Raw genomic sequence first — 17,171 nt, forward strand, 5'->3', positions numbered from 1 at the left:
GTCCTGAACCCCGTATGGAATCTATGGGATATTTTCAAGAGAAAGATGAGTCAATCAGTCAGCTGATCACTTCCATGCCACGCCTCACTGATGCTGTCATTGTTTTTCCCCTTACAATTCTGTGATTTCCAAGATATAAACTCTGAATAAGATCTAATCTTGCAATTCTGAGATAAAAAAAAAAAAAAGTTGCAATTACCCTTTTTTATTATTAATTTTGTATAGGAAAAGCATGAAAATTGTAAGTTTATATCTCTAAAAAAAAGTTAGAATTGTGAGATATAAACTCATAATTGCAAGAAACAAGTATAAAATAATATAAAATATAAAATAAAATAACTTTCATTCCATGGCAGAAACAAGCCTCCATAAATATATAAATAAATAAACAAACACTAACTGCAAAAATTTAACAATACCATTTTGTCTTTAGGCTACTAAGGGCATATTCTTAAAAAAAAAAAAAAAAAAAAAGCTTTTGCAGTTTTACTTAACAGCTTTCATAAGATTCATCCGCCTAACAATTAAGGAAACATTTTGTGGATGGAGTCACCGGGATTTAGTGGATAAAGGCAAAGGAAATAAAAGCAGGCATCCGTGCAAAAAGAGATATGAACTGCCTAAGACGAGATCTATAACACAGACAGAGAAAAGAGAGACAATACAGGATATACTCAAACATGTGAATCCTGATAGTTAAACTGCATCCATTACTGTCGTGTGAGTGCTTTAATGTGTGTTTGTGTGAGTATATAAGCATGAGTGGCTGAAGCAAGCACATATCCCTCCTTCCTCACATTCTAAGTGGCTGGAGTGAGCTGTGACTGATCATCGCTGAGAGCGGTGTAGCCTGAACAACAGAGGAGTGGAGGGAGGGTCTCTCACACACACCAACACACACACAGCAGAGAGCGGGACATCTCTGTCCCTGCTGCGGCAGCTGGAGCTCTGAGAGGGAACAGGAATATACAGGCACTGGGAAGAGGAGGAAGAGAGAGCAGGGAAGCAAGGGTCCATATGTGTCAGTCCGGTGGGTTTGAAGAGTCTAGAGCTGGTGGGGTCTGATATCAATGCCATGGGGAACTCCAACAGCAAGAAGAAAACCCAGGCTATTCTTACCAGCAGTCACCACACTAGCAGAGTAAAGTCCATATGGCACTTTAGACCTGTGGATAAATTCAAAACAGGTAGGAAAAGATGGGAAATTCTGCATTTTGCAATTCATTAAGAGTTTGTTATTGCTCAGCTTAGATCTGACTCATGATAAATTGTGTGGCAGTGCTTCATTTATTTAGATTTTCTTTGATAAGTATGCCAATTTAATGTGGAATGTATAGAAACTTTGTCTAAAATGTATTTCAGTATGTATATGTGAATAACAAACTCCATATTGGGGCATTAAAAAACAAAGATCTGTTACTGAAAAACCCATATTGATTGATTATGTGATAAGGACAAAAAAAAGTACTGTGATGGTACCATGGTATCAGATGGTAATAGCTTGGTACTTTGATATGTATATCATAGTACTGAATGATTATAATATATATGATATAAAGTACTTTAAAATATTCTCTTATACTATCATGGTAACAGAGTTATTATAACTAAACTAACTAAAATTACTAGAACTAAAACAACAACAAAACATGAAATAATAAATACATAAATATATACATACAAAACATTAATTGTTTGAAATAAAATATATATTAACTAAAATAAAATCTACAAAACCTAAACATTTTAACTAAAAATTTAAAATAATAATAGAAATGTAAAAATGTGATATAATAATTTATATTAGTGATTCTAAAATAACACTGTTCTGCAAACCGTGGAAGTATCATTTTACTATACACACACAAAAAAAACTATAGTAGAACCTGTATCACAAAAAAAAAAGAAATTATAATAATAATTACAACCTTTTATAAACAATATATATATATATATATATATATATATATATATATATATATATATATATATATATATATATATATATATATATATATTAAAATGTTGATTTTGTAGATATAAAAATGATGATATTGTTAAAGAACTATACAAATAAATTATAGAAAAATCTGTCATTTATAATGCCTACATGTGTCCAACAAACCATGGTAGTTCCATCATACTTTTGGTGATTTCTGTTGTGTGGGAATCCTAAGAGATTTTGTGCTTTGGTCATTATGGGAGGGAAAGAGATCCAGGTGTCTCTTCCTGTGTTCCAGTGGGTTGTTTCAATGGCTGGGAAGGTTTGGGAGTGTTATTGAAATGGAAAAAGCTGTAAACCCGCCATAAGTCTATCATTTACGTCTTGTTTTTCTCAAATTCCCTGCAATCACGGCTCTGTTATTAAGTTTTCAGACTTTCTGTTTTGTGCAACCTCTCATTTTCCAGAGTACACAACACAGGAGGTCTTTGACTGAAGGTTTGGTACTAATGTTCATCAGTATTATCACATTTCTGTGACTTGAGGCTTTGGGTGTCTGAGTGTATTTAATACAGTCAGTTCTCTGTCATATAAATCACAGGGGAATGTCAGCACTAAGACCCTGGACAGAAAATGAAATCAAAAGTGTACGTCAAAAAGAGCTGCAAATCTCTTTCATCTTTGTCTCAGTTGCGAAGAACAAGATGCCTGTTTTCAAGTGGAACATTTCACCAATCTGACTTGCTTTGTAAGGCACCTCACTTTTCATGTGACGCAAAGACTCCTACATCAAAATGTCTCTGTAGAGAAAATGGAAAGAGGAAATTAGCCTATTAGCAGTAATGTCATTAGTACGTGCAGGGCGCATTATGTCCAAATACTAAGGCGTCTCCTTTCTCAACATATGAAAATTCTTCATAACTATTTTGTTTGTCATACATTTTTTTATTTTACATTTTTTGTTAACAGATTTTTTTTTTTTTTTATTATGTCAATGATAATAATGAAAATAAGAAAGATAAAAAGATATTGTGCATTATGGCAATAAACCTGATTATTTTAGTGAAAATATATCCACCTATTTTGCAAAATGGAAGAAACCTACCCTTTTTGAATATTTGTGACATGAACATTATCTTCTTTGAACATTAATTAGCTGCTAAATACGTGAATTACTAGAAAAATAACAAAGTGCAGTAAATGGCTAAAATATTGGTGCTGCTAACAAGTCTGTTCATGATTGTACTAGTAACCTAGATTGTTATACAGGTGCATCTCAATAAATTAGAATGTCATGGAAAAGTTCATTTATTTCAGTAATTCAACTCAAATTGTGAAACTCATGTATTAAATAGATTTAATGCACACAGACTGAAGTAGTTTAAGTCTTTGGTTCTTCTCAACAAATTAGAATACTTCTTCGTTTTTAGTGAATTGTTGGCCTTCTGGAAAGTATGTTCATTTACTGTACATGTACTCAATCCTTTTGCTTTAATTACTGCCTCAATTCGGCGTGGCAAGGAGGTGATCAGTTTGTGGCACTGCTGAGGCAGTATGGAAGCCCAGGTATCTTTGACAGTGGCCTTCAGCTCCTCTGCATTTTTTGGTCTCTTGTTTCTCATTTTCCTCTTGACAATACCCCATAGATTCTCTGTTGGGTTCAGGTCTGGTGAGTTTGCTGGCCAGTCAAGCACACCAACACCATGGTCATTTAACCAACTTTTGTAGTGTGGGCAGTGTGGACAGGTGCCAAATCCTGCTGGAAAATGAAATCAGCATCTTCAAAAAGCTGGTCAGCAGAAGGAAGCATTGAAGTGCTCCAAAATTTCTTGGTAAACAGCTGCAGTGACTTTGGTTTTTAAAAAACACAATGGACCAACACCAGCAGATGACATTGCACCCCAAATCATCACAGACTGTGGAAACTTAACACTGGACTTCAAGCAACTTGGACTATGAGCTTCTCCACCCTTCCTCCAGACTCTAGGACCTTGGTTTCCAAATGAAAAATAAAACTTGCTCTCATCTAAAAAGAGGACTTTGGACCTCTGGGCTACAGTCCAGTTCTTCTTCTCCTTAGCCAAGGTAAGACACCTCTGTCATCTGTGGTTCACCAAATTCCTTGACACATCTGTGTGTGATGGTTCTTGATGCCTTGACCCCAGCCTCAGTCCATTCCTTGAATTGAAAATCTTGAATTGATTTTGCTTGACAATTCTCATTAGGCTGCGGTTTTCTCGGTTTGTTTTTTTTCATCTTTTCCTTCCACACTTTTTCCTTCCACTCAACTTTCTGTTAACATGCTTGGATACAGCACTCTGTGAACAGCCAGCTTCTTTGGCAATGAATGTTTGTGGCTTACCCTCCTTGTGAAGGGTGTCAGTGATTGTCTTCTGGACAACTGTCAGATCAGAAGAAACCTTTGCAGGTGTTTTGAGTTGATTAGCTGATTGACATGTCACCATATTCTAATTTAAGAGGGGTTTTATTAAATGTGAGCCAAAATCTGTGTGCACTGAATTTAATTAATGAGTTTCACAATTTGAGTTGAATTACTGAAATAAATGAACTTTTCACCTTGATATCATTTTGAATTCTTAGTTCAGAATTTTCGTGAAAATTTTTGCATTTTCTAATTTTAATCAAGACTTGATCAAGATGCTGTAACAACATTTTTAATTCAGTTTGGGCGGCAGTTGGAAATTGGTTGAAAATAAGAAGTCAATCCCACACTGAAATTGGTTTAATATATATGAAGGCCAATATGTTTAATGTTCAGTTTACATCAAATCAACATAATGTCAAGTTTTTGACGTCAGTTGGATTTGCATATTTGACCTGTTTTTCTGTTGTCAGTTTAGATTTGATGTATTTTCAACATCAACTGCCCACTGGGAGCATAGTGGACAGATTTTGTAAAACAACTGGAAGAAAATGACACTTAGATATTCAAGTCGAAAATGCCAGAGTCTGTTCTTTTATTAAAAATAAAGTGGATTCTGTAAATACTTGACTTGTCTACAAACTCCTGTCCAGCCCAGTCGAAATTCATTCAGATTGAGCTAAATCAGCAATGCATTTCCCAAAAGCATCATTAATCTACAGCTCTCAACCCTCGGATAGAAGCATAGTTTCTTGTTAGTATGACATGTGGACTAAAGAAATCATGGTGTATTGTTAATTCCAACAAAATGTACTGAACAACAAAACTCCGGTGTTTCAGTGATGACTCATCTGAACAGAATCATGTGTGATTGGTTATAGTGCGCAATAGTGTAAAACACGTAAAAAGACATGATCTGACAAATAATCCCAAATATTAATTAGATTATAATACTAGCCTAATTCTAATAATAATCTTGATATCGTCAAAGGTATCAGCCACAGGCGTTATCTTTGACTGTCATCGATACACAACACTATCGTCTATTGGCACAACCCTAATGACAAATAACAAGTAAAGTAGTCATCTGTGCCATGTTTGTTACATCAACCCTAACCCTAACCCAAATCAAATAATTAGCATAAATTTTTACTCCATCTTCTGAGCTTCGCAGCGATATATATCATACCATTATAGTTAATCGGTCAGTTGAAATGAGAATTATTATAAGCAAAACTGACAAAAGGAGGACTGACTGTTTGATTGCCAGGCTGTATTGAGCGACTGTCATACACTCTACCTTGGATTGTCTTCATGCACAGCTTTACTCATTCATCGAGCCGTTTATTCAGAAGAGCTGAATCTGAATGCATTCCAGCATACCAGTCTCTCTCCTCATGCATGACTGGGCAGAATACACAACAGAGGGGTCGTCCATACGTGTGTCCGACGGTCTATAACAGTTTAAATATTTAGAGGAAAATAAGTGTTCTTGTAGCTGAGCTAAACCTTGTGTGCAGCAAAGTATTCAACCGAAGACTTTCCAGGTCTGTGATCCATTAGTGATGTTAGAGATTGATAGATGCACGTTGGTTTATGGAGAATGAGTTCTCCTCATCCCATCAGTGCCTGTGCTGCATCAAATCAAGCACTGGGGAATCTGGACTCATGGTGAGCAATCCAATATGTTAGAACTCTCTCCATGATGACGTGAATGATGATCTACACTGGACATAACTCTGACAGATCGCTCATCTCAGTCAAACAGGCTGCAGCTCAAGTGGGACTGGGGTAGGGTCAGCAGGCTGCTGCGAAATGCAGGAAATTAATAATATAGTGATAATACACCTGTCAGTGCTGCTACAATAGCTGCAGATTTTTCAGGCATCTTAGAGAAGATAACACTCCTTGCATTAGTTTAAGCCGAGTTCAGACTGCACGATTGTCAAAGAAGTCGGGTCACTGTTCTTTTCACACTGCATGACTATCTAAGCCAGCATTCAGTCACTGCTGTGTTCACACTGCACGATGGATCGGCGACAGAAAGTTTCACACTGCATGACTTTACAATAGGAAGAATCGCCGACAACTCTGGCATGCAAACTACATTTCACAACCAAACACTCGCGAGATGTGGCAAGGAAACAACGCGATATCACACGTGCAAGACGTGAGACTGCGATAGCTCAGATGAAACGTCAAACAGACACGGGTGCTACTGCTAAATTTATACTAATTTATCTTCCATTTCATGGGTCCAAATAGACCAAGAAGAAAGCCTTTTTCTGAAATGAAGCCATGCTTGCTGATATTGTGGTCTATAATTCCTCCCCGAACTTCCGCTGTTCTGTATCTTGCTCTCTCATTGGCTGTCGGTCATCGACGATGTAGTTTTCAGTCAGAACACTTTTCAGACAGCATGATTTTGATTCCCGACAGGTCCAGATATTTAGCATGCCAAATATTTCACAGGCATCGGCGACCTGTCGGCAATTCTCTCAGATCTTTGCTCATTCCCACTGCATGATTGTCACTCGCGTGAACGACCACAGATTTGCCTGTGAATTCGGGCATTTGTCGGCGATTTCTCAAAATCTGTCGGCGAGCCAAAAACTGGGCTAAAATCGTGCAGTTACTCTGCTTTACTTAACAAATATTATGTATCTATAGTGAATGTTCAACTAGTTTGCATGTATCATACTGAAATTCCGCAGGACTTTCTGCAAAGGTTCACTCAGAGTAAAAGACATAATGTTGCAGTAATGTAATAGAATAGGACACTTATTAAATGTTCACAACCAAGAAAACACCTTTTTTTTCAGTTCTATTTCTTAAAACTTTTATTTATTTATTTACTTACTTGCTTACTCACTTACTTACAAATGGATGTTTTGAATGTTCCAGAACTTTTGGACATAGCATTTTTATAACTTTTTATTGACACAAAACTGTAAACAATACAGTCACAATCCACAATTGAATTGCCTTGATTTGGTTTAGTTTTAATTTGATATTAATTTAAAACATTTTTTCCCCCAAAAACAAAAACATGCAAACAAGTCCTTAGATGTAGGCCTTTTATTTAAGCTTCTTATGTTTGGCTTATTAAAACCTAATTTCACCATAAACAAAAGCTTAGTTAGATCAATTATGAAAGTAGGATTTTATCTTAAGATAAAACTAAAAACATTTTGTTAATCAATGTTTCATTTAGTATTATTAAAGACTTCAGTAGACCTTAAATGCTTGTGATGTATTTTTATAAGAACCATACTATTTTCTTAATAAATATAGTATATACCAGTAATAATAATAATAATGATAATAAAAACCACAGTAATTTTTGCAGTCAGTAAAGGTAGACAGTATAAAGCAAAAATAAACTTTGAACACATTTTAAATATTTTCATCATTTGTTTCCTTTTTTGAGGAGTGTTATTTGCTTTCAGAAAAACTGACCAAAACTGGTTTAAAACTTAAAACCATGATTTTTGATTAGACCAAAATGCACTTTACAAAAATGAGTTTTCTTTTTTTCGTTCAACACACCATAAGCCACTAAATAGACATCACTCTATATATGCATGACTTTTATGAACTATTCATGCAGAAGAGGGTGAGAAACATTGTTTTTGCGACTTTGTGTCTTTGTTTATGATCAAAATATCACACTGTTCCTGTCACATCAGAAAACAAGAACATTCTGAACAAGAAGAACCACATGGTGACCTTCAGTTACCTCTAGAGAGCAAAGAAAGCATCTCAGTCCCTAACAGAATTACAGCTAAAGAAGAAGAACGAGCGGGTGAGCTTTTGTTTTGAGGGAAATCCTCTTACTCTGGCAGTGAAACTTTGTGTGTGTGGTCCAAACTAAATGCTCATCAGGACCCAGTATGGGATTTTCCATACAACCCTTATTTTTAATCTTGTTTTAGCAGTCAAAACAAGTTAAAACAGAGTTTGTGTCATACTCCTGGAATAACTTGCGATACTTAGTACGCAGGACGAGTCATAAGATGTAATGTGACTGTCTGTTTTTTCTGAAAACTACAAGAATCCTGCCTTGAATTTATAGCAGTAAATGGACACTAACAATTAAATCAAAGCTTATAGTGCATGAAAACACAAACATACGTAATATAGATATATGGTTATAGTATTTGGTCATAGTATAGTTTGGTTATAGTGTGTAGTATTTGAGTGTCTGTAAACACTGTGACAGTACCGTGAGAAATTCTCACTAAATGTAATTTAGCAGTGATCCTAGAGTGCCACATGCACTGTGGGATGGCATCAAAGCATGTTGGGTAATGGGGCATAAAATTGATTATCACTCTGAGTGAGTTATTAAGATCCACAGTTGATGGTTCCCATGTAGATGTATCAGCTCATGTTAAGATTGCTTTGCCTTAGGAAGAACAACAATTCTCACAGGCATTACACAGCAAAATAATGCATGTGTTGCTTGACCTTTAGCTTTCAGTTACATTTGAACTACAGTAGATAAGAATTAGAAAATTTCTATTTTAAAGTATTAAAACCTATATACACAAGCATAACAAAGCTGCCCATTCATTCAAATATCTTCACATACATTCCTCTACTGAATTGCATTGGATAGTTCACCCTAAAATGAAAGTTCTGTTATCATTTACTCACTATCAAGTTGTTCTAAACCTGTATTTCTATATTTCTGTATTTCTAAACCTGAGTTTCTTTCTTCTGTTCTTATTTCTGATTCTTCTGTTCTTATGTTGAAGAATGTTGGTAAACAAACATTTGCTGCAATTCTATGTAAGTCAATGGCTGTTTCAAATGCTGTTCTTTTGGACTTTCTATATTTATCAAAGAATCCTGAAAAATGATCAATAACTCGGAATGTTTATTCAGCATCAAATGAGCATATTAGAATGATATGACACTGAAGACTGGAGTAATGATTTAGAAAATTCAGCTTTGCATCACAGTAATAAATTATATTTGAAAATAATTTAAATAATTCAATTTGAAAACAGTTCTTTTAAATTGCCTCGGTGAGCATGTACTGTAAGTCTCCTTTAAAAAGCACAAAAAAAAGCTACAGACTCTTTTTAGCTTTTTACCAGTAGTGTGTGTATTATAATGTATATTTTATCACTGCATCTTGTGAACACAATAATTCTGACAAGACTCGAAGGCAGTGTAAGGAGCTGTTCAGAATGCATTTTTTTGCATTCATTCAGCTTTTTTATATATTACAAAAAAGTGTCTTGAGACCTGATTTTCTGTGCATCTTGCATATTTATGTCTGTGTGAATGGCTAAGCCATCCTGTTTCACACCTTTAGAACGTTTTTATGTTCAGCAAGGTTGACCTGGACATGAACTTCATACAACATATAAATCCCAGCAGATTTATACTATTTGATGTTCAACCTTTCCACCGGTTTAAGACAAAACACAGAGAAGCTGCCTTCTAGAACTCATCTCAGAGGTTGGATGTAGTAATTAATAATTCCATAGCAACAGGCTGCGGTGGGCAAGATATTCCATTTTTCATTATCCCACGAGCAGCATTCAACTGATCCCTTTGTGCACATCCTTCCCCCTTTGAAGTTTCAGTTAAAAGTGCTTCAATCAAGCAGCGTGCCAAAGAGAGTTACAGAACAGCACGATAACCTGTCAGCGGAGGGAAATTCTTTCATACCCTAAATAGAAATTGCTAACAGTTTTAATGTTTATTTGAATAGGATTCTAGAGCAACTTCAATTAATCCCCCTACACCAGTGACCTCAGGATTGGATTTGTTCTCAGACTGGCCAGAGAGTTGCCTTTATTATATCTTGAGCTGCAATCAAAAGAATCCCTGTCAATGTCAACCTGTTTTCCAAACTCAAATAGTTGTTTCAGGTCCTTTAGAAACATGTTTTGGTTTTATTGCTCACATCTAGAAGGTAGTGATAGGCAGAATAGAAAAGGGCCTAATATAAAGCCATTGTGTATGAATGTAATAGGGCCTGTTGCAGCCATTTCCTCCATTACAGACAAATTGATTTAGCATATTAAAGTCAAGAAACAACACCAAAGCCATCTTGTACACTTTTCGACCAACAAATAACATACAAATGGTAGCTGGGATAAAAAAATTTTTTAAATAGCTAGGATAAATATGATAGCTGGGATGTGTCTTTAAAAAGATAGTTCACTCAAAAATGGAGATTCTTTCATTTTGTATGCTATGTCCTTTTATCTTTCCTGTATAAATTTATTTTTTCTTAAATGGTTCAACTGTTTTTTCCCATTTAATGGAGGTCACTGGGGTCCAAAACAACTCTGACGTTCTGCCCCCACTGACTTTCACTGTATGGAAAAGGAAATATCCTTTATCTTCCAAAGAATACCGAAATTCATACAGGTTTGGTATAATATTTTATGTTTGGGTGAACTATACTTATAAGTAAATTAGTTTAACTCAGCAAATTAAAATGTTAAATGCACACATTCATGTTATGTAATAGCCTTATCTTTGTCAAACAACACTTATTTGCTTTTCACTTGATGCTAAGACACTGTCATCAGCCTTGCTAGTGCTTCGAAGCAAGTTCTGGTAATGAAGTAGGTCACTGTGCTGAAGTCTGTGGTTTTCTTGCTTACCTGTGAATGTCAGTGTAAAGACTTCAGAATTAGCATTCACACTGTGTACTGTAAGAAAGCACACGAACAATTGCTATCACACACCACCCCTTCATCTTGATAGACTCAGATAAATAAACTGAGGGCAGAGCTGTGTTTCTGCCTTGGTGCTCATCTATTAATTAAATTGTATTAAATATTCACATATTCTTCTGCAAACAGACCAGGCTTGAAAGTTGTCTGATGCAAAGGTCTGCAATGAATTCTCAAGGCCATAGAAAGCAGTTTGTATTGACTGGATAGTGTTTCAGTGATAGCAGCACAGTGGCTGCTGTATACAGTACGTGTGTCAGAGCAGAGCATGTGTATTACAATGAGACTAAAGTACTTGTGATGCATTTATCCCAATGACCAATCAATAAAGGGAGATTTCTGCAGCATATAAAATCAGAAGCCTCTCTTGTCCAAGCAGCATCACTCATACCAGTTAAAACTGCATTTACTGCATTTTGCACTGTCATACCTCTCTAGATGGCTGTCTCCTCCACTCATGGTAATTACATTAACTAACTATAGGGTTAGGGTTGAATTCAGCTTATAGTCTTCTGATGATTAATTCACCCAAAAATGAAGATCCGTCATCCTCATGTTGTTTCAAATCTGTATGACTTTCTTTCCTCCATGGAACACAAAAGAAGATATTTTGAAGAATGATTATACTGCCAATCACAAACAGGTCTGGTTTGAGTCAAGCAGTTTGCAAACTTTGCAGAACCTTTTTATTTTGTATACTGCTGAAGAGAGAATGTCACACAGGTTTGGAGAATAACATGATGAATATGGTGACAGAATTTTCAATTTTGGGGCAACTATACCAAAATCGTTGTATGGTGGATTTGTATAACAGCAAACACAGATTTTGCATTTGACTCTCTGTCCTTATGTAACACCAGGTAACGTCTGTTTTCAGAAAACTGTTCTGTGTCAGAATCACACCATGACTATTAGCATAGACAGAACTGCTCTTTGTGTAATTAGCTTGTTAAAGTAACACACACACTAACACCAATAAGGGAACTGTTTTTGATTTGTAACTGCTCTTTAATCAAATTTTTCTCAATAAAAAATTAATCTGACAGCTATGTACAACGACTCAAGAGTTCATGTAAAGTCACAGGACTGATGTTATTACTTCAGAGCATACTTTATGACAGACTCCAGATGTTCTATACTTATTTCCTAATTTCACTAATGAAGCCAATATGTCAGCGGTGTTTGTGTCACAGCAGTAATCCAGGTGACATTGTTGCCTGGCATCCTGTCTAACATTTTAGACAGCTCAAGACATGAGCAACTCACATTTACAGACTCTTCTTCTTGTGACAAATTTAGGTTGGTAGCAACTGAGAGGGAAAACTGGATTGACCGTGTCAGTAGATTACAAGCCACCACTGCTATTGTTTGCAGTCATTTCAACATCTTAAAACCGAGTGAAAGTGTCTTTGTGTGGTCGTGTTGAACATGGTTTGCCTTGTTTTAGGAAAGGATGATAACTGACAAATGGAATGCTGATACCATTTTCCCTGTGTATTTAATGAACTAATGTAGCAAATATCCTCCATATCAACCTCACATCAGAACAATCCTAAAAAGCAGCTACATAGTTTTCCAATTCCAATTAGTTTTCAATTTTCCTAACTTAAAAAAAAAGGATATTGTCAAATTGCTGCACAAATATTTCTCTGTCTGGAATGGAGTTTCATTTGATGAAACTTAACAATAATGTAATTTGATGTATCCTAGACAGCATTTTAAACAATCATTGACATTTCTATTCCTATGTTTTATAAATAGCTTGTTTAGTTTGGGGACCAATTCTTAGTACATTAACTAACTATTAACTATGACTTTTGCCTCAGTAAACTCCTAATTTGCTGCTTAAATAGCAGATATCCGAAGGTAGACACAGGGTTTCTGGATTGTTGTTGCACATCTGGTTGAAGCACACTGGTTCCTGCATTCACAGACCCTTTAATGGACTGAGAGCAGTAAATATGCACCCATCAGTGTCTCTAAAGCTCCTAACTGAGCTGTACTGCCTGCGGTGGGTCTGCTCGAGTTCACTCTGAGATTAAGAAAAAATTCCCTATTATTATCAAACTGTGTTTTGGTTGTTGCAAAACACTCCCCCATGGGCAAAAACCTGACAGTTAGACTGGTTTGGAAGAAACATTACTTTGTAAAACTCGATCTGCAGCTTGTTTTGAACTCAGTTTGATTAATGTAACTATTACATCATGGAAAGAAGCGAGTTTTACCCACACTGCCATGCACAGGTCATGCATCCTGTTTTTCTGAATGTAGAGAATGTGGCTTTTCAGAATATATAACGTGCATGGAAGGCATGAGGATATGCTTTCACATAACTGGGTTTAATTATGAGCTGTTAGACTTTTGGACAAAAATAGCATTGCAACTTTTACATTTGGGCCATAATAAAAGCATCAAAGCATTTAAATGCATCGAAAATCAGAGGGCACACAGACTATGTTAGAAAGTTTATGTGAATATGAGTAGCTCCCAGAGCTTGAGCTTTGAGGCTTGGTCGGCTCTCCTCACTGTCCACAACAGCCTTCTGTGGTGTTAAAGAATAAAAATACCACTGAACTCAAATCCCTTTCAGAATTCTTGTATCCGGCATGTGTTTGATTTAACCACAGTGGACGGATATTCACTTTAATACTGACATGTTTTTGGTTACTTTCTATGTCTCTTTCTTTGCCTTTCTTAGAAACGCTTGGAAGTTTTGACCACAGGCTGCATTGCACAGCATTCCCAACTCCTAGAGCCTAGATTCAATCCCTGGCAGGGATATTGAAAGCACTTCATAAAAATCATGTTATGAGAATGTATTCTGAAGTTCTGAATGAATAAAAATACATTATGTGAAACCCACACAATGATCTGTGCAGTATAATCCCGCGCTGTATTTGTCGTGACAGTGTAATTGACATTGTTTTGTTCAAAACGGCTTGTTGCCTGGAAATGTTGTCATTATGAATTATCAGATGTGATAAAGAGGGAGAAAGACTTTGCTCAGGGTCACACTGTGCTAATAAACACTAAAAACTGACAAATAGTCTCCCAACTCTGGATTGACGTCTTAATAAGCAAGCACATAAAAAGCCATGCGAAGTAATAAAAAACAAAAAGGTGAAATAAGGACATGTAAATGGGCGATGTTTATGGCAATATGGCATATTGCTCTAGAATATAGATAGATTCAAAGCTTACAGAATGGACGAAATGCAACAAAACTGTAATTGTATTTTAATCAGGTGTTTAATTTAAAAAGCCCTCCAAACACATTATTATTTTTTTAGTTTAGTTTTTTTTTATAACTCAACCTCATAAAGGGACAGAACATTGGCTAGATTGAGATCCAATGGATATAAATAAAAAGAGCATGAGCACAATACACACTCACATAAACACTGGTGTTGCTTCAAGAGAAACAATAGATGCTTTTATTTGCATGGCCTAATGTCACCTCTACATTTAAGCACCACCGGGTATTATACCAATATATACACAGAAATAAATATCTGTTTCAAAACAATAGTTACAAGGTTCTAATAACAAGTCAAGTAAATGAATCCATCTTCTTGTTTATTAATGAACCCAGCCTGTGGGGACATTTGTTCAAAATGGTCACATTGCTACTTGGTAAAAGGTTAAATGTTTAAAAATAAAGTACCACCATCACTAATCCTTACCCTATACCTAATGTCAAAATAGGTTAGTTTACAAATCATGTGTTTTGGTAAAAGTGTTTTGAGGTTCAAAGTTCTAACATAGTGTTTTGCAAGGAACCATTTGAAAATCTAATTAATAATGCATTTAAAATTTAGTATGGTTTCTTCACTGACCTCCTGCAATAAATAGGGGTGCGTGGGGCACAAACTAACACAGGATAATGTGTAAAACGTGGTTTAAATATTTCCACACATGCTAGCATAACAAAATGTATGGTATTTACTATAAAAACTATATAGAGATAACATTTTAAGCTGTCATATGGTCATGTGCCCCTCAGCTGTTACAATGCACCCCACCTACGGGGCATGTTGTCACAGTTCACTTCTGTTTTTTGAGGGTAAATAAAGAAAAACATAAACATTGTGATTATGAAACAAAGCATCATATTAGTTCTGGACAAGTGTGAAATTGCTGTGGATAAAAAATGATACTCTGAACCTCTGTGTTAGGTTGTGCCCTGCTCCCCTACAAAAAAAACTCCCCCTACAAAAAGGATCACCATTACAGAAATTCTGCTATCTTTCCTATATTAGTGGCATGCAGCTGCTTGTAGAATACAAAGCAGATGGAATGCAACATATACAATAACTATATATTTCACTGTAACACTTTTATTGGTGATAATATTCAACATGCAGTATGACCTTAGTCTGGAGGAGGGGCTCCATTTTCTTTTGTAGACATTTGCATCATGAAAATTAGACTGATGTTGTTTGGGATGAGAGCGATATACCCTAACAGATTTCCTGAAATCAAATATCTTATTAGGAATATATTAACATATTAATTTGCCACTACGCTACACAGTCAAATAACCCATGCATCACTAGTGTGTAAATATTAGTCTTCGGTGGACTTTTTTTTTTTTTTTTTTTTTTTCAAAAACCATGGCGTCCCAATCTTTTTTTTTTTAAATACTTTGCTTGAAAGGAGTTCTTGTGCTGCATTTCTTTAAAAACAAAAGCCACTTGAATTTTAAGCATGCTTTAATTGTCTACTAGCTTCTGTGGCTATTGTACATTTTGCGTGTCTGATAGAATGAGAGCCATCCTAAAACATCGTAACGCCTGCAGAATTAACCCTGAATTCTTCTCAACCCCTAATGCTATTATTAATAAGTATTGATGAAGCTTTCAGGCGGGGGGAAAAGGATTACTTCACACAGTGTTTTTTTGTTCAGAAGATTTGTAGATGCTTCAAGGGACTTGTAAACACTGATAGATGCAAACTCCATCACAGCCAATAAAATAAACTTGTCTTTGGCTTCCTGGCACTAATGACTTGAGGTGGTGCACTGCAGGGCGCTCTTAAATTAACCAGATGATCAGGAGTGGAGCAGAGCTGAGGAAAAATTCCTCATCATCTGCTGAGACACGGAGAAGACGCCCTAGCACATCAGTATCATCTCCTCCAGTCGTTTGGTCAGATTCCTTGGAAACAACACAGAGGCAGTTTTATGAAAGCAACCCATTGTTAGAATGGGAGATTTGGTGTATGATATCTGGGGCAGGACTCTGTTAGTCACGCTTAACCAACTATAGCATATAATTAAATAAAAATGTCAACAGTTGATGCACTTGTTTGAAAAAGTCAAACTACCGTAATTCTTTGGTTGTATAATAGTAACAAAGAATGCTAATTTCTAGACATTTATACAACTTTTATGGAAGATTTCACATGGCTAACGTGCATTGTTCAGTTGAAGCTTACCTGTGATCAAACACAAAAGCAGTCATGGAAAATGTGGAAAATAAAAGTTAAAACAGCTGCAAGGTACATTAACCTTCTATTGGTGTTTATCCCAGATTAAGTCAGATGTTAAGAGTACGCCCTCCTTTGAAAGCCCCAGGACAAAATGATCCCACGTTCATAAGTAACTATACTGTATGAGCACATAGTCTCAGTGGGTGGTGGATAGAAATATTTCAAGTATATTATAGTTTCTAATTTTCTTTGTTCTCAGACCTACAGGTTATAGTACAATTTTCATGTGCACCTATATATAAACACAAACTCACATGCAAACACAAAAACTTTCAGTTTATACGAGAACAGCCATCTGAGCGAGTGTTGAGAATAGTTCTGGGTTAAGAGAACAAGGTGACATGCTTTTTGGGAAACTCAGAACAACTTCTGAAATAAAAATGTTTCTCTATCCATCTGCAGTCAGACAGTCTATTGAATTTTATTATGAGCTGCAAAAAACTATTGAACTATAAAAACTATATTAAAAAATATTCAGAAACTTGGACCTGATCGTGTTTTGCTTAAGTGTGTTAACAGACTGAACAGAATTAAGCATTGTTCGGTAATTGGTTGAATTAAGATGTATTGTATAATTGTGCACTTAAATTTAACAGCTCAATATTTTTTTGGTTGACTGCAATCCATTACATACCTTTTTATTAAAATTATC

General features: G+C 35.7%; 1 protein-coding gene across 3 annotated transcripts in view; it reads left to right on the forward strand.

Moving 5' to 3' along the window:
* LOC132145517 (uncharacterized protein KIAA1522 homolog) overlaps nucleotides 1-17,171 on the forward strand; it is a 42,973-nt gene that overhangs the window by 14,590 nt on the left and 11,212 nt on the right. Inside the window, exon 1 of one of the 3 annotated variants that reach the window (XM_059556613.1) lies at nucleotides 618-1,187. The exons of the other annotated variants lie outside the window; for them this stretch is intronic. Within the exon in view, the coding sequence (XP_059412596.1) occupies nucleotides 1,076-1,187 (112 nt within the window). The 5' untranslated portion in view covers nucleotides 618-1,075. Of the gene's footprint in view, nucleotides 1-617; nucleotides 1,188-17,171 lie in introns of those variants that run through there. 3 annotated transcript variants of the gene reach the window in all.

The sequence above is a fragment of the Carassius carassius genome, chromosome 8, assembly GCF_963082965.1.
Source record: "Carassius carassius chromosome 8, fCarCar2.1, whole genome shotgun sequence".
NCBI lineage: Eukaryota > Metazoa > Chordata > Actinopteri > Cypriniformes > Cyprinidae > Carassius > Carassius carassius.